Source organism: Colletes gigas, unplaced genomic scaffold (genome assembly GCF_013123115.1).
Source record: "Colletes gigas isolate AHSC1104 unplaced genomic scaffold, ASM1312311v1 Colletes_gigas_Sc00004, whole genome shotgun sequence".
In the NCBI taxonomy this organism is placed as follows: Eukaryota; Metazoa; Arthropoda; class Insecta; order Hymenoptera; family Colletidae; genus Colletes; species Colletes gigas.
In genome coordinates, this window is record NW_025106633.1 from 4,528,598 (window position 1) to 4,547,285 (window position 18,688).

Below are 18,688 nucleotides of genomic sequence, written 5' to 3' on the forward strand. Positions count from 1 at the left end.
ATCACGCGGAACAACGTTCGCTCGGTGTGCGTGCGCTGTGTGCGTGTGTAATTTTCGTGTGTCCCCATCGGTGACGGCGGGGCCTGCGCTCTCACGATATTAATAAGTTTTATATGTACTTCCTAGACTAGGCGACTATTTTTATAACGATAGCGAGTAGCGGCGTTAACGATGTAGATGACGTATGGATCTGTACGAAATACTGTGATGCATACAAATATATAACGTTTTATAAGTGTTCTGTTGAGGAATCACGTCTTATTCGTTCTTTCATACCCCAAATAATCATCGCGAATCGATTAGATTGTTCAAATTTCCCGCCTAAGTGCTACGACAATGAACTCCGACGGTAATGTAGTCCTAATCGGTCGATAATATCGTCGTACTTGAACAAATAAGTAAAATATTCTAGAAACAATGTCATTATTCTTTACAAATTAAGAATCTGATACACCTTATTGATCGAAGATCGAGTTATCGATCGACGGATTAGATATCGTTATCGCTTGTATTTATTTATTATTTGTTTTTCACGGTGTAACGAAGACTTCGATCGAAGTTTCCCGAGGATCGGTTGCATCGAAGTTTATTCCGCGAACGACCATTAAAAATCAGCGTCCATTCGTCGCGGGGGGCGAAACCAACCATGAACTCCCATCAATCTAGCGCACTTTATATCGGGAAACCATCGTCGAAGTTCGCCAGAAAGTTTCTCACCGCAAACCTATTGGGCGCGTTGGTGCCGATAAATTTCAACTCGCAAATTTAGTGTCGCGATCGAGGGATCGAATTCAAGGCGGTTTACCAGGAGATCGACGCCCGAATTCCTGGAAACCAGCAATCCGTCAGTATCGCCGAATCCAATCGCGTAATCGTATATTGCACTTGTCGCGTGTATACTTATCTGATCGTTGGTTCGCGAGAAAAGTCAGATTTTCATTAACAAAATGGAAAGAATTGAATTTGAATTTAAACTAAAATTGCCCGGGGCTAAGTTAAATTTCGATGTATGTCGATTAATGGGCGTATTTCCGGATTGTAAGAGGTTAAAGGCTTCTCTGGAAATCCGGATAGCCGTCAATGAAGATAGTGGCCCCTGGAAAGGAGCAACATCGACACTATCGGTCGTCTGACAGCCAAGAGCAACGGGATCTAGTTGCAACGATCAGTCAAGCCTGAAGCAAGGATCGAAGAAGAACGTCGATTCGTCGTTGCTCTGTTTTTCTCGACGACGATTCGAGATTTCGAGACCGAGGTTTCGGTGTCCGTTCTCGACGTCGAGGATCGTAACATCGCTCTTCCCGATTTTCCAATCGCGATCGACGAAGATACGGCTGGGATATCCGATCCCGCGACTCGATCCGGCAGCAATCGGAGCAGAAGGTGATCTCTGGAAGCAGAGGCGAGTCTTCCGGCGCAACGTCGATGACACAGTGTAGTCCATCATGGCAGTGGAGTCGAGGTAAATGTGTTAGAAACCGCGATCGAGCCACGTGGCCTACTGTCATAAATTTCGTCGAAATATTTTCTATCGATTCAAATAATATAAACCGACCATATTTTAACATTTCAATAATAAGAGTATCGGGTGAACGATTATTCGAATAATAGATAATCGTTAAATTTTGATATGTCTGTAATTTCTTATTATTATCTTTTGTTTATCGTTGAAAATTAGGCGTGTATTGGCTTCAGAGGAATCGCCCAATGCATAATTGAAACTTCTCGAGCTCTCTTCTGTTGAGGAACGCTCCCAGGATGGTAGATCTCGCCCGTGATTGGCGGCGAAGAGAAAAATGTTTCGAATACGGCGAACTGAGGCACGATTTAATGTTTCCGCCCGCGGGACCGATCCGCCTGGCAAACTTGCGACGCACAAAAGGACGTCGCGAGCCCCCTCGGGTGCGAGGCTGTTCCGCGGCCCGCGAAAATGTCTCGGGAAAACTTTCAACGTCATCCTGGACACGTCTAACCCTGTCGCGTGGGATTCCTTCCGCGGAAACGAACGGGAATTCTTTTTAAAAGGCAGTCATCCTTGCGAAATTTCTTCGCTGAAATTTAGACAGAGGACATGAAAATCTCCAATTCCTATTTCGAGATAAGACCAGGACTGCTCGCGAATTTCTCTGTATTGGAATAGTCAAAGATATAAATATTTAAGTATTCGAATGGGTATTAAATATTCAAAGTATATTCGTAGGAATAATAGTCGATGAATCAACCAAATCAAATCCAGACATGACTATTCGAATAATAATATTAGACAAACGCTGTTCCAATGAGGACATTCAAACGATAACGTTCGAATTATAAAGTAAAATATTCGATAAAGTACCTCAATCCGAACTTTTCAATTTATCGCGTGCACCGATCGAGCGCCTTTAGACATTCGTAATATTTGAATAGCGCGGCACGGGGTATAAAAGTTTCGAAAGGTTGGAGGATCCGTGAAAAAAAAATAACAACCGCGGGAAGTTTCCAAAGCGACGAGAAAAAAGTACGCGACTCGTAGCGTGTTTCGTGGTAAATCTTTGGGAGAGATCCTTTCAACCGAACACTCACTTAGCGAACTGTATCCCCGACTACTCGGGAAATACACGGGATTTATGTTTCGCGAGATTCGTATCGAATAGTCGAAGTTGGGGAAAAGATATCGTTTTAACGTCTATGTCGATCGTTCCCGCCGACTTTCTTTCGCCTTTTTGCTCGACGGTCGTGTCAATGCTACGCCGCGAAATGCTTTTTGCACGGTAATTCCGTTACCTTTACACTCTTATATCTAGTTGGCAATATACTTGCATCCCCATTTAATCTTACTATGTACTCTCAGACAGGCTCGTCGTACTAAAACCTAACTCTTTAAAATTTGAAACGATACTAGGACTGACATGGAGGGATCCTAAAGTGTAATGCCAACTTTTTGACGAGCTTTTGTATAATGATAGAGCTCGTAAAACTGAAGCTAACGATCCCAATTTTTGGTGCAGATGATTAATAGTTTACGAGACATTTAATATCAAAGTGTCAGTTTCCCCATTCTCTTCCACAGAGTGGCTCGACGCGTATGCATTGAAGCAGGAATATTATATTAGAGTGAATCCCAATTCTGAAAATCGTATTTTAAGATCTACAGCATATACCTGTCGCGTTGCTCTAACTCAGCTTGACCTGCTTTTCAAAATTTCCAGCCACACTACCGACTATACACATTCCAGGCTAAATGCCTTTTCTGAAGACTCCTCGTAGAAACGAGTAGTCGGATCTTTCGCGTCTGGATCAACTGCTAGATCCACAGCACTGTTGGACCGAGCAGGTCGCGCAGACGCCTCCTCCTAAACCTAATATTCCAAGCAGCTGTCCCTTAACTCTATATCAGTCTCCGGTTGAGACACCAAAGGTTGTAACGTTGCACCAACGCTACACCCACGCTAAATGAAATTCAGACCATGCGGTAAATCCTATCGCGTGAAGGGTTAATCTCCTTGCATCTTGAAGAGAAACTACGGTTACCATAACTCCCGCGTCTCCGACTATCTTCCTGAACGAATCCGCCGAGCGGAAGGGAGGTCTATGGGAATCCGCGCGTAGACGAACCTCGCCTCGCCAAATAATTATTTCGACGGACAATAGGATTAACCTGTATCGCGGTGCCCCGTTTTAGATGGATGCCGTGTCAGCTGAAAATCGAGCTGAACATCTGCAGCTGCGACTACGACGGCATAATCCTAGTGTCGGGTTGCGCCCCCGGGTTCGACGAGCCAGAACCCTTTAAAACGGTGCTGTACGCCGCTGCACAGATCGATTCCGCTCTGGGCATCATCGGGGCGGTTTTGCCCATCAATCTACCCGCCAAGAGGCTCATCTACAGTCCCACTGGCCCGCTCAACATGGACTACCACGACGTACGGAGCTTCGCCGAAGCGGCCACCAAAGGAGTCCAAAGGTACGATAAGATCGTTTGGAAAAAAAACTAATTTTCTCGATCGTAATTTACGAACGAAAAGTAAACGCAAGCTAGAAATTTTTAAAGATATACAATTTTACATTCCTAACGTAGCATTCGATTTCAAGTGCACCATAATATTGCCTCCGCGTTCATAATTCAGTCTTTTTCGAGCCTCGTTCGAGAGGAAATATTAAACGCGCCGAGAGTTCAGGAATAGTCGCGAAAGATCCAAAAAGTTTACATCCACGGTCGATTGTTTATTCATCAACGAAAAGGTACGATCGATCCGCGCGCCAGCCGCAGAACTTTAAACAAATCGGGGACAGATTAGCCGTGGCTAATTCGCTCGTAATTGCTTATTAATTGCACGGCTTAATTGGAGGGGATCAGAGCGCGGGATCATTAGATGAAACTCGGATTACTTGTTTGCCGAATAACGAAGGAGATTTCGCCAGTTTGATAACGCCGGTTAACTTCGTTGTGTTAACGTCGCCCAAATGTTTGCTTTCCGTAAAAGGGCGAGCGACGTCGAACACACCCCCACTCTACCCTCCTGGGGTGGGTTGTTAACTGAATTCGCCAACAAACCAACGTCTAACGAGTCACGCGAGTTCTCGAATAGCGAAATATTGTCCTTTTTCACGGAAATACTGGAAAAAACTCCAAACAAATTTTAACACAAATCGATCAAATATTAAATAGTTTGAGAGCGAATTGGATATTTGTTTTTAACTCGAGCTGGTATTCTCATGTGAATCGTCCAACTAGGAAAGTGAATAGAGTATAACGAGTGTGTTTGTAACTTCAAAACGACGATGCTCGTGCTCGGTGTATTCACTAATCTGGCTTCTGTCGCCACATTTTTTTGAGATTGAGCACTTATTGGAGGATACGCGTTTCTAAGATTGTTTTGATCAGCGAGGTATTAAAAAGAGAGCAAAGATGGTGTCGAATGCCTCGACATTGTCGTTCGCTAGTGGCTCCCTCAATCTTTGCCTATGATCGATGCCCGCCGAAGAGGAGATAAATCGTGGCGTTGAATATTTATAAGAACATGCACGGAATTAGTTAACCCCGAATCGAGGAAGGGTTGACCGTGCTCAGGGGTGCCTGAATGATTCATAGCAGCTATCGGTTTTTAACCGAAGATCGAGCCTGTCTATTTATAATAGCGAGGAGCAAGGTTGATCCGTGGAGAGCTCGGTAATAAATTTGAAATGGACTCGCGTTAAGACCGATAGATAAATATTTATTCGCCATTAGGTTTCGCGTTCGTGCCTGGCTCCCGTTTCGCGACACAAACAGAATAATTATTCGTAATTACTCATAATAAAATATAACTATTGATTTCAGGATTGTTCAAAGCTAGCAACTCCTGAAAATTTCTGTTTAAATCCAAGATACGTAAAGTGATGTTCATTTAAATTTAAAAAAAATTGTGAGATTCCGGGATGGGGATAAAAAAATGGATCAAAAATGTAGAGTAAAATTTTTGGCGTATGCGAGCGAGTGAATACGAAGTGCTTGGCGCGTCTCACCATTACTCACTGTTTCTACTTGCGCTGATTTCCAAGTCATGCTCTTTAAAGTCGAGTTTCTTGTAAACAAAGCCCCGTATGACAAAACTATTTTCCACTTCAAACAAACAATCCCCATAAAGATTCCATTTTAATGAAAAATAATTTGGAGAGTTCAGGATATTTTCTTCTTTCAATTTTCGAAATTTACTAAGTCCGTTCCTTAGCATTATTTAATTTCAATAACGAAAGCTGTAGTGCTTCGTACGCGATGTTTTGGCTGGCAGAGCCGCTCGAGCGGAAGAATAGAAATTCCAGCGGAGTCGCGCGTGTCCGATTCACGCGAAATTCGGTTGAAAAATGAAATTCCACGGAGTTTGGGGGCCCCTAGACGGGATCTTGAACGGGATTGTGATCTTAGACGGGATTCCAAGCGTACGTCGACGACACTCGCGTCGGTGACAGCCACAATATCGCCGCGAAATGAAGAGGAAAGAATAACTTTCCGCGGCTTCGCGGTGCGCGTCGTTTCTTTCTCGATATCGGTCGCGTCTTTTGATTCCGGGTCTTCACTCTGAACGACATTTGGCGATGTTGGTTTTTCAACCGTCGAATAAAGGATCTCTGGGAAGACAGTGTGTCTGGAGGGATGGCTGAGCCATAAGTTCCTTCTGGGATGGGATATTGTTTTATTTATAGCGCACGATCACGATCACGATATGGACAGTTTGGGTTACAGCGTTTGCGTTCAGAAATTGTCCTAGGTTCCGTGAAAGCTTTAAGATCCATTTAACAATTCTTCAGTATATCATTCTTTGTATACCAATTCCAAGTACGAAAGTATTTCCCTGCTCTTAAGTGATCCTATGATAAAGCAACGACAATAACGATTTTGACTTCTACGACGTTCCATAACCGACAGTGGAAGCTAACCAGTAGTTTTACTTTGCGGTACTCTGTAAGAACGACATCCTTGAGGGTCTCTTTGTTCAGAATCTTACAATTAAAGTTGTCGAGGTCTCTCAGAAGTTGTAACCTGCCGCAAACTCTCGACGACGGTGGAGCTAACGGCACCAGCGAGACGTCAAAACCGTTTCCCGAAAGGACATCCCGTTTATATCGCGAGACTTTCCACGGTTTTAGCTCGTAAAGCGCGCATATGATTCGTTACTGGAGCGTTTGTTTCGTTCGTCGTTCGCGCGTAGATAAATTCGACAATGTTTTCCCTTTTCGATCCGAGTAATTGATGGTTCGGCCGATTCGAATGCTAATGCCAGGTGTTTTCGTTCCAGGACAGGGATTGATTTCGGTTGCGGAATTGATGAATATTGAGATTGATCGTAATTTTCTCGTTTCGTGCACGAAATTGACATTGACACGGACATTGATGTACCGTAGTTTTTTTTTTGGCGCGCGTAATGGACGTTGCAGAGTTTTAGTGTTACTTTTGGTCTCGATCCGGAAATACGATTCTTCCCGTTGAATTTTCGCGCGCGATAGACATCCACGAGCAAATGTCAGCTGCTAACGAAGAATTTCTGCCGACAGAGCATTGAAAGCTGGCGTCAGATGTCCGCTGTTTGCGCTTCTGCCGGACATCCGCTTTGAGAACGTCGAACTCGTCACGCTGCTTGGCGCTCTCGAGGGCCTCTATGTGGTGAGTATCCAACTTACGCGTACAAAAATTCTCGCGCTTTTAGAGTACCGGTATCAAAACGCAGCAGTTGCGACAACTGCTACTGTAACACGATAATAATGGAACTAGCAACATGCACTGCTACTAAAGTTCGACAACTGAAGCTGCAACTATTAACACGTTCACTGTCAGACGAAAACCGTGCAATTTTCTGCGTAATCTAAAATTTATTTTTGTAAGTTTATGGGTGACGTGGCAGTCAAAGTGTTAATAGCACGATATATCACCAATAATTGCAACAAGTACGACTACTACAATAACAGGGTTGAATTCATGAAATAACAAGATGGTGGTTACGTTTGGAAAAGTATTTAGATTGAATGTTTCATCAGTGGGGTGTCCGATTGATTAGTAGACCCGTTTCCACCCAATCGACCTAAATACGACGAACTTATGCCATGGCTGAATAGCCAGTGGTGTTCTTAATCTATAACTAATGACGTCAGCGTGCTCTCGAATCACCCCATTACATGAAACTGTAATACTTCGCAAACTCTTGGTCAAGCTGCTCCGTTAGTCTCAAGGTAAACGACCGAACTTAACGGACACGAAGCGAACGCTCCGTATTCACTTCGTTACACCCTGGATGGTCGACGTTAATTGCCAAGCAGAAACCAATCCCGTTAAAAAGCTCGATTCTCGCTTTGCTTCTATCTACAGACCGGAACGTATTAAATAGCAAGGGTCGTTCGAAGGTTCATGTCGAAATACGTCACTGTAACATCGATATCCTGGCTATAAAAATATATTTACTTATACAAACATTTACCCCCTCGAAATAAGTAATATTTATCGTCGTATTTTCTATCTACCTGAAAGTCGAGTCAAGTGTTCTGCGTGTTAAAAAATAAAGACGAACAAAGCTCGAATTTTTGAAACTCTCGGCGTGGTACATCCCCTTAACACAGTTTCGAGAATCGCAGATGGTTCGAGTCGTTCCGGACGCTTTAATATCGACCTGAACTCGCGCTCGGTCCCTCCGTTTCTCCCCCGGTTCTGATCCGAATGTTTTCGCGGCGGAAGTCGGTTATCGGGACGAACCAAGTCCCCGTGCGTTGCCCGGTTCGACGACATTTTGAGTAAACAGCGGCGGGTGACAGGTATCAGCGAGGGAACGCGCGGTCAACAGAGCCATTAAACAACACCTGTCAACGCCAGCGCCGGGACAACCTGCCGCTGATGGATAAGTGTGTCTTACGAGCAGAGACCCGGACGATTTCGACCGCCCATTGGTCATCGGCGTCTTCGACAAACTCCGTTAGAAGTTGACGGTGAGGTTCGTTTCGTCGAGTAGAACCACTAAAATTTCTACTCTTCGACGCCGAAATTCTCGCCGTATCTTTAGCAGTTCGACCGAGAGAAACCAATAAAGCGAGCGAGATTCGCACGAAAATCCAAAACTCCGTTAAAATTGAGGCGGAAAGTTTCGCCCCGGCGTCGCTCGCCCGAGAGCACCACCGAGCAACGAATACCTCCGAAGATACCCACCCTCCTTATTCTAATTCCATGGTACCTAATAACAGAACCAAAATGCCTTCCGCGGAAAGCATCGGGATCTCCCTCCACTCGAGATGATCAACGATTTCTCAATAAGCTCCCAGCGCCCGGTGAACGTACTCCCGGCAACACACCCCCCTCGCTACCGTTCGAGGAACATTCCACGAGACTTTCATCCCTTATCTTCGACACGAAGCTCGTCTCCGCGTGCTTCGGGGCTGTAACTTTAAGCCCCCCTCCAGCCCCGGTGCACGAGAAGGATCAAGGGAGGAAGGCGCGCGTGCCTTTTCCACGATGAACAGCATCGTAAGAGGGATGAAGATAGGAGGGGAGGTTAGGCGAGGGCTGCAGGGCGTTCCGTCTTGCCAAGAGTAGCAGATGCTTCGCGTTCCTAAATCCTGACGGTCGGCGGGGCGACCTAATTAGCGAAATACTCGAGGCCCTGGCCCCCCGAGTCTGTGTTCCGAGACGTCGATGTCGGGGCTCGTTCGTTCTTTCGCCGGGCGCTTCCTACTCCCCCGTCGTTCGAACCCTGCGCCTCTGACGGGTCTCGCAAATGCGGGCCATCGTTTTCCAAATACCGGAAGACGCCCACGGAATTCCGACGACGCGTAATCGGAACGCCGTCGGGAGCGTCGCCTCCTTCGTTTCGCCTCGTGCGTCCCCAGCGAGCTTCCGTTCGCTCCGTCAGTCGCTCTCTTCTGTCACTTTCGTTCCCGTCCGACACCCCTAACTTCTCGACGTCGCTTTCGTTCGACATCGGGAGGTAACCCTTTTTATTTCCTCCTGTTTCGCGACGGGAACCGAGACACGAGATTCAGACATTATTCGAACAACTTCGCGTTAGAAGTAAATTACCACCATCGGTAGATTGGTGAGGTTCCTCCGATGAAAATGAGTCTAAACACGACCCCATTCGCGTTACTTATAATTACACCCCGCTTAAGTGAGAACCCAAAATTCTAGAAAAATTCAAATACGTGAAATAATGAATATTCCAAATATAGTCGTGTTTGGACTCATTTTCACCGGGGAAACCTCGTCGATCCATCGATACCACTCTCATGAATATACAGTGACACACGTAGAAATATCGATTTGAATTGGAAGACCGAGAACTAGTGAAATAAGTAATTGAGCATCCTGATAATAGAGTCTACCGCCATTCTAGGGAAGATCACTGCGTCGTTTTGTCTCCACCTTTTATTTCCAGGGATTTCTCGTCCCCGGTTTCGCCACTCCTCTAACTTGTCTGCCTTCCAAATGGATGTTGCACGAAATATTGTTTCGCTCTATTTTTTGCTCCTCGAGGCTCGGGCGCGTTATTATTGAGGGTGACGCGCATTCACCGACGTTTCGTTAAATGTTCGCCCGAGACAGAGTCGGCCCGGATGTCTGGGGCTGGGCTCTTGGTTACGTCGGCAATAATCGGCGGAGATATTGGTTTCCCAAGGACCGCGGTGCTGCGGGTATTTCCAGTTGCGCTCACGGAACGCTGCGTTATTACTGCGATTAACGAGCTTTATTCGTCCGACGATTGTTCGGCGAAATGATTTCACGGAAATCTTGGATTCAGTATTTTCTGATTTACTCGTTCTTACTACCGAGATTCCAACGATTCTAAAATATGTGAACCTGGAATCTAGCTGGGCAGTGGATCTCAATTTATCAGTAATTAATCCCGGAAAAACACGTCCCCCGCTTAGACAAAGAATAAAATTCTTGCTCCGCAAAAACAGGAATCTATCACTTGAATCGAAGCTATTCGAGTAACAGATAGCTAATAAAATCGTCGATTCTCCGTGCAAATATGAATCAAAAAGTCGTGATCGAGGCACTTGAAGTTTTTTTAGTACGCCATTGCGCGGTCAGCTGATTGGAAAGCAAATGGCGCGTGCTTGGGCAAACTTTGATTGCTTATATCTCCGCAACGAAGCTTCGAATTGCAGAGTGGTAAAGGATTTTTCGATCCCTTTTCGCACAGACACTCCGAAAAAACGGATCTTCGCCCCAAATAAAAGTTGCAATCTCGCCTCTGAGAAAAAACCCCGAAAAATTCTATGCCTGTTTCTTCGTTTTCGCGTTGAGCCGGGGAACGATCCACGAAAATCGCTCGAGATACTTATTAGCGCAGGACGCATTGTCGCCGCGCTAAACTGCTACAAAACGTTTCCCGCGATTCCAGGCCTCCATGCGATACCGCTATACATATACGACGCTGAACTATTCACCTACTTCGAAATAATAGCTATCGAGGCAGCGGGTATCTATACCGCGCCTCCGATACGAGCAGCGAATACATTAATGCGAAACTATGCCTAGCGTTCGGATAACGAAGACAGCCCGTCTTCAAACTGAGAAACGAGCCGTTTTCGGTGTCTCGAAGTAACCTGCTCGCGCGAAAAAACGAACGAAGAACGAGAAAGAAACGACCAAGCGTCGCGGCGTTTCGATCTCCAAGAAAATAAAAAAACGAAAGGGGAAACAGTGACTCCCGATAAGCCGGGTAAATTATTAAAGGGATTAATTCGAGCGTGGACTTTCGAACGAAACATACGTCTTCCGGTAATCCAGTAAGAGGATTATCCGCTTTAATATTTTCTGTACGATGGAACAAAGTCGCTAAGGAGCTGCGTTGCTCGCTACGAATGAACGCGATACGTGTAGAAACCGGGGAAAAACCTGATCTCCGGGGCTCGTGAAATATTCCGACGGTACCGGTGTCATACTCGATGCCCTTCGTGCTTTTCTCCTGTCCCCCGCGGGGCTAAATTCAACCTTACGTTCGCGTTTAACCCGAGACAGGTGCATTTTGTGGGATCGATTTTTCTGCTTTAATTAACGGCGGTTCCTTTCCGTTTAATAGAGAAAATACGACGGGAGGCGCGCCCTCAAAGCCGTACAGATTGCTTCGTGAAACGGGGCCGTTATTTTTGGTATTAATATACCTCATAAGTACAGAATCACCAGGACGATATAGATATAGCCTGTTCTTTGAAGTAGGTACAGGTTGTTTCTTAAATTGTGACCTCCAATATTTGGAAAGTTCTGTGGATACTCAGAATGTTACACATCTCACGAGGCACTCCGTAGTTTCCCCGATAGAAATCGTACCGTTCCCGTAAATTGTTAATATTCTGGTTCCATTGAAACGTTCTCTGTCCGTCCAGCCGCTGGAGGTGCGAGAGATATGCCCGGATCGTTGCTACAAGGCGTGTCAGCTGGCCGTCTGGAGTCCGATCTGCAGCAAGAAGCTTCAGGGTATCGTGAAGTTGGCCTCGGCGCTCGAGAGCGGAAGATACGTGGCGAGGGATATCGGTGAGTCATTCTCAGAGCCTAGATTCCTGTTGCTTTATCGAGCGGAATCCCCGAAGAATGGCCGCCGACTTCCGTTTCGCGGACCAGCCGCGGCGAACTGGGACACCGTCGAGGAGAAAACTCGCCCGCGGCTCGTCGAGCGTGAACTCAGACACCTCCTGGCTTTCGGCGAAACGGTCCTAAACGCAGGCACTCGAAACTTTGATTCGGACCGATGTCGACCGAGCGTCCCTTCCACGCAACTTCCCCGAAAAGTGGTTTGTTCCGCAACTCGCGGACGATCTTTCGCGTACTTCTGTTCGACGTCGAAAGGAGGGTGTTTTACGGCGTTTATATTTGCCTCCGTTCGGACGCGAAGAAACAATCCGACGACGAAACTTTCGTTGTCGCGCGAAACGGTGCGCTCAATAAGCGTTAATGCGCAGAAATTGAGTCGCTGTTTTAATATTCGAGGGTCTCGGGGAGCAAATCGTTAGGCGAATTTTTGCCCCGACCGCGGAATTCCGTGTCTCGCGTAATTTCGCGACGGACGATTCCCCCGCGGAGTCGTCGTCCGAATTCTTTTTCCGGCACGGCGGAGAGTTTGACATTTCTGCGCGATCCGCGGACAGCGGGGGAATGTAAATTTCCGCTCGGCCCGGTCGCGTGTTTCCTCAAGAATCTCGGGCGTTTAATTAAGAGAGAAAAAGTTGCGTACAGTACGCATTCGGCCTGTGGATTTCCTTATTTCGTCGACGATGCGCTTTTCGCCAGTTCGTGAATGCACGTGGCCTCGATGCGCGTGGAACGCGAGAAACAATTGTACGGGGCTTCTCAAACCTCGAGCTCCCTTTTAACACTTTTAATCGAGGAAAGTAATTTCACAGACATTGCGGTGAGGATCGTTTAACTTCACCTTATATAATTCGCGGATTTAATTGACAATAAAATAGCGCGTGGATCGTATTTCAGAGACAATTTACGCGTGGGTGAGAAACGAATTCAAGATTTACGCTTTGAAAGTTCGAAAGAACGAATAACGAAAAGTGGATCCCGGGAGACTCGTACCGCGCGCAGTTTCGAAGCTTTTATTAATGTGAAACGGCGTTGAGGATAATTAAAGCGTGAAAAGTAGCAACGCTGATCCTTTCTAATGGAACGCACGCGAGAAGAGGGATATTAAAGGGAAAACGTCTGCCCGTGGCCAGACGCGTGCTCGTTCGACGATATAAAGGGATTATGTTTCTTCCACAAGTTTGTTGCACAAGGACGGTTCCCGCTGGAACACAACGCGATTCTGCCCGACGACTGTAATTAGTTTAAATATGATACTGAAGGTCCCTTTACGCGACAGAATTAACACGAAAAAAGAAAGATAAAAAATAGATCACACGGTGCAGGGAAACGTTCCTCGCAGCTGTTCCGTGTAAATTTAAATTTCAGCGAAAATCTCGTCGCTCGTTAGATCTCATCTTGGTACGTCGCATTATCGTTTTTCTTATTTTACCGGGAAACGAGAGTTTGCAGGATGGCGTTGCTCGGACATACGACGAAGAAACCATCGCCCCGGCCCATCGGAGACGTTTCAAAGCGGGAGGAACGCCCGAGCCGCGCTTTATTTTCCGTGTCCTCTCGATTGAATACGTTTTTACGGCCCTTCTTGCCGCGTCGTGATCACCGTTCGATGAAAGCTTTCCCGTGGCCGAGCAATGGCGGGAAAAACGACAGGCTACGCGAGATAAGTCGTGAATGTTTCAACCGGATCGTCGAACGAACAAATATTGTTTTTTGAGCTATTTCTCAAAATCTTCTCGTTGAGCTATTTTTAAAACTTGTGTCAGTAACTGAGTCGAGTATTATGATTTTGGGAACGAAAAAGAGTATTTTGTCACTCAAGAGAAAGTAGTAACAATTGTAAAAGTTACCGATAGTGGTGGATTTAATTTGTAAGTCTGACTAATGAATAACTTGTGCTCGAAGGTGGCGCGGACCCGGAAAGAATGGCGCCGCCGAGGGTGGAGGAGTACCTGGCCGAGTTGTTCTGCGGTTCGAACGTGACGATGCAGGTGGTATCCGACCAGGATACCCTGTTGCAGGAGTATCCTCTGTTCGCGTGCGTGAATCGGGCCGCGTCAATGATCCCCCGCCACGCTGGCAGGATTATCTTCCTGACCTACGAGCCCCCTAATCCTGCCTGCGTTCTGGAGACGGTTATGCTCGTGGGAAAGGGTGTCACTTACGACACCGGCGGCGTTGACCTCAAAATCCAGGGCACAATGTTTGGCATGTCGAGGGACAAATGTGGGGCGGCGGCGTGCGCTGGATTCATGCAGGTACTTTAATATCACAGACGTCGCCATCCTCCAGCAATGCCATTATACGTCTATTAAGCATTCTGCGTCGCCATCTACTTTCTTCGATTCCATTTTTTAATTATACACGCACCCCTGGACCAGTTTCTCTTAATAGGAGGAATGTCGTTAAATATTTGTCGAGCTACTTCGCTAAAAAGACAGTAAAAAACGAATACCCCTGGCGACGATCGCGGAAGCTTTTCGATCCGACCTCGTATTTACCATCCACGAGAACGCGTATCGACAAAGTTATCCGATCGTTTAATAGACCCCGCAACAGCACAGCGGTAACGCGTAACGCGTAACAATGGTACAGATTTAATTGAAATCGTGCGTTTCATTTCACGACGATTAATATCGAAATTTAATCGATGCGATTACAGCCACGGTTCCCGCGGCGGAGTTTCGTCATCGTTGATCGAGCCCATAATTTAACTCCGGCTTTCAGGGTATATCAAATTCTGTAGCTGCACGGTATTATCTTCGATTGACCGGGGTAACTTCGTTATATTTGTGCAATAATGGTTCGTGTTACTCGGCGCGGGTTCAAACGTTCCTTTATCGCATAGAAACCAGCGTCGGAGTTAAGCTACCGTGAACACGGTTAGTGCTCCGGGACTCCGGTGTGCCGTTGACACCGGTAATTCAGAGCCCGTGTACCGGGGGCTGTGTGTCCCCCAGCTACGCTGCCGGGTTGCAAGGGTTGGAAACGAAGGGGGTGATAGAGAGAACACGGTGGGGGGAAAAAGAAATGGAGTCCGTGGGTCGTGATGGAGCGCGCGGCTGCTGTCGGGACCGCGGTTAATCGTCTCGTTGTCCGCGGGCGGGCCAAGAAAGAAAATCGCCTTCCTTCCTTGCTCGCAGGTGGTGAATTTACTGCAGCCGCCGACGGTTAAAGCGGTGGCGGCTTTGTGCGTGGTGAGGAACAGCATCGGCGAGAATTCTTACGTTTCCGACGAGGTGATCACGGCGAAATCCGGCGTCAGAGTACGTGTCGGGAATACGGACGCCGAGGGCCGGATGGCGATGGCCGACGCCCTCTGCCACGTCAAAGAAATGGCCCTGTGCTCGGTCAATCCCCACATATTCACCGTCGCGACGCTAACCACCCACGCGGTGCTCACCGCTGGTCGAGGATACTCGGTAAGTTCGAGCGTTTAAAAGTTCCATCGTTCCGGTTCGACGGAAACTACCGCGTTAGGGATACTCGGAACGATCGCCCCCCGCGTCTTAAATGTTTATGTCTCCTGCTTAAGTGACCAGTGGGTGTGTAATTAATTGGAGATTCTCATTTCGAGGGTGAAACCTCCTGTTTTTGAGTCTCGTCTATATGAAGTCTATTAATTTTGGAACAGCACCGACTGCTTGGTCTTTGGCTGTTGTGTATGGTTTAGTTAATCCTTGTTTTATTGTTCTTCCTATGTTGTCTTGTTATTTTCTTTCTCCTTTATATTTTCTGTGTTATATTCGTTTTTTTGCAAAATGTCAGTATTTTTCTTATATTGTTTATATCGTTGTTTAGTGCTTGCTGTAGTGACCTTTTTATGTGTAACCTGTTCATCAGTCTGTTGTAGGTGGGGCATTCTTCTATTATGTGTTTGATTGATATTGATATTTTACATATCGGGCATTTTGGCGGTTCTTGTTTCTCGAATAAATGGTTATGGGTTAGTTGTGTATGTCCTATCCTGAGTCTTGTTAGTATTGTTTTTTCTTTTCTGTTTAGTGTGGTTTTTATTTCCCATTTTTCCACCGTTGGTTTTATTAGTTTTAGCTGTGTAGTTGTTGTGTTCCATTCGTCTTGCCATTTCTGGGTTAGGATTTGTTTTATGTGCCTATTAATGTCATCTAGTCTTATGGGGTGTAGATTACTATCTGCAGTTCTTGTCTTTTTGTTCGCTAATGTGTCCGCTTTTTCATTTCCCTTGATACTGGTATGGCTTGGAATCCATACAAATATAATCATCTTTTTCTGTATTTCTAGATTTGCTAAGTTTGTTTTTATAAGCTGTAATAATGAAGTCTTTATTCCGACCTGAGTTTCGAAGAATCGAATAAATTCAAAGGAGAAGATTCTCCACTATCGTCAGGGTGATAGATGGCTCGTGATACGGAGATTTTAATAGAACAATGAGTGCACTTAGAACCGATGTTAACGATAATGCAACACGATTGATGATACAGCGCTTCGACCGAGCCTGGTAGCCGAGATTCAAACTGCTCAGGGCTCCGAGCTGATTGCTCGCTTACTATACACGGCACCAAATCAACTGGCTGTTCATGATCGCATCACTCAATTACTCTACTGGTCTATCTCTCATCTCTTCGATCCACGTTTGTTTCGCTATCGATCTCCCGTATTGTTCGCTTCAAAGCCGACAGCGAAGACCAGGGACGCAGGGGCTAAGGAGTCTCTGTACGAGACGAGAGACGAGAAGGATAATAAGTTTCGCTGGAATTAAGGAAAAGAAGCACAGTGAATCGCTGTTAGCGATGCTCTGAGAGAAAAGATAGCTAGATAACGTCACCAACGATCGGGGAAGTGGACATCGACGAAAGGAACGAACTCTGCTCAACGACTAACCCTTAATTGCACTCTATTTTTCCCCCCGTTTTACTGACCGACAAAAAACCCACGCAATAACACGATGCATCAAAACAATTTTGTTCTGTTAAAACGAACGACCGCCATTTTCAGATCGCCATGGACAATGCCGTGGCGCGTTTAGTGAGCAACGCGGAGAAGCTTCAGGCCTCTGGCGAGACGATGGGCGACCCATTCGAGATATCGAGGATACGCAGGGAGGACTTCCGGTTCCACGAAGGTCTGACGGAAGGCGACGACGTCCTCCAAGCGCAGGACAAACTGTGCACGGGTACGGAAAGAGGCCATCAAGGACCGTCGGCTTTTCTGATCCTGGCGTCCGGGCTGGACAATGTACGCCGTAAATTTTTAATTCATTGTTTTTGCTCCCTTTGCCGTGCAAGCTTGATGACTTGTGGCGCTGCGCTTGGAAACGCCAGAGCGAACCGTCGCTTGGACGTTGCGGGTAGCGCTGGCGACTTTCCCATTCTGTCAACAGGTGCTCCAGTTTTGACGCTGGCCAAACTGGCTTCGCTTACATGACGTCGAGGAATCGCGGGGCCTTGAAATTTATGCTCGATCGAACGTAGTTTCGTCCCTGCCTCCCACACGTTGACGGATCAAACTTTAACGCGTTAAGCGCATACGTCCACAGTGAATTTATAGCGAATAGGAAAGATGAATCGATACTGTAACTGTTCTCAGCCAATATTCTATTCTATTACTAAGTAGGAATCGTTAAGCAACCGAACGGATAGCAAAAAGTAATCGTCAAGAATGGTGCATACCAGAAATAAAGTATTTCTTTTCCACGACTTCCCGAATAACCCGATATTACACCAAGATACCACTCACGTGTTACATAGCTTCTGTTTCCGCGGAAGTCAACATATTTCCTCCACCCCCCAAATGGAAGAACGATGAATTTTTTATGGACGATCAGTTTAGTACAAGTACCGCGAGGAGGCGTTAATGATAGATTAAAAAGCTTTTCCATTACAATGACGTTTAAAGCCTCGTTTACCCGGCCTCCCTCTCCCGTTCCCCGACCAGTTCACTTTCTCATCCCCCTCGTATCGATTTCAGCACGGAGCCTGTAGCTGTTCCCCCTTAAAATACACGCACATAGACATATGCGGCCATCTACCGAAACCACACCACCTACCCTACAGCGGCAACCCCGTTTTGGCACTGTCCTACTGCTACCTCATTCAAGGCAAGTGCCTGACGGTCCGAAACGACCTGCCCTTTGAGATGCAATATGTCTGCGAAGTGGACTGCAAGCCAGTGTGTCTGCAACCTTGCCAACCATGCCCACCTTGCCCCGTCCCGTGCGAGGTCAAGGTCCCTTGCGCACCAGGAACCTGTTCCTGTTGTCCCCCGTGCGATCCCTGTTGTTTACCGAACTGTTATCAACCTCCACCCTGTCCACCCTGCATTGTGCCGTCCAACTGTCCACCGTGTGGCGCCGAGCCGGTGACAGTCGTCGAACCGATATGCAAACCGAACGTTCAAAGGAACGTATGCTGAGAACGCAACGTTGTATGGTATATTGAAAATAAAGAGACGTAAGAGAGAGCTCGGATTTTGGTACAATTTTATATTTAGCTTTTACTTTGCTGCCTACGAGAATAGAACCCGGGGTATATCTATTCGCGACAATTCTCTGACTTCAAACGACTGTACGAAGTATTGTAATTTTATCTAAGTTTCGTTTCAGAATGAAATTGAAGAGAAAAGTCTTTCTCTTACAACGACCCCTTAGAAATTGACGTGCAATATCCCGTTCCTGAGTTA

General features: G+C 46.4%; 1 protein-coding gene across 1 annotated transcript; it reads left to right on the forward strand.

Annotated features, from left to right (window-relative positions):
• Positions 1 to 1,445: 1,445 nt before the first annotated feature.
• On the forward strand, positions 1,446 to 18,421 carry LOC122405125 (putative aminopeptidase W07G4.4). The gene is made up of 8 exons (XM_043409638.1): positions 1,446 to 1,462; positions 3,662 to 3,943; positions 7,012 to 7,120; positions 11,827 to 11,974; positions 13,934 to 14,286; positions 15,172 to 15,450; positions 17,006 to 17,245; positions 17,978 to 18,421. Exons 1-8 carry the CDS (start codon positions 1,446 to 1,448, stop codon positions 18,419 to 18,421), a joined length of 1,872 nt encoding a protein of 623 aa, XP_043265573.1.
• Positions 18,422 to 18,688: the final 267 nt, after the last annotated feature.

Coding starts and splice junctions, on each gene's coding strand:
- LOC122405125 (XM_043409638.1), top strand. Junction 7,121..11,826: donor CTCTCGAGGGCCTCTATGTG/GTGAGTATCCAA, acceptor CTGTCCGTCCAG/CCGCTGGAGGTGCGAGAGAT. Junction 15,451..17,005: donor CCGCTGGTCGAGGATACTCG/GTAAGTTCGAGC, acceptor CGCCATTTTCAG/ATCGCCATGGACAATGCCGT.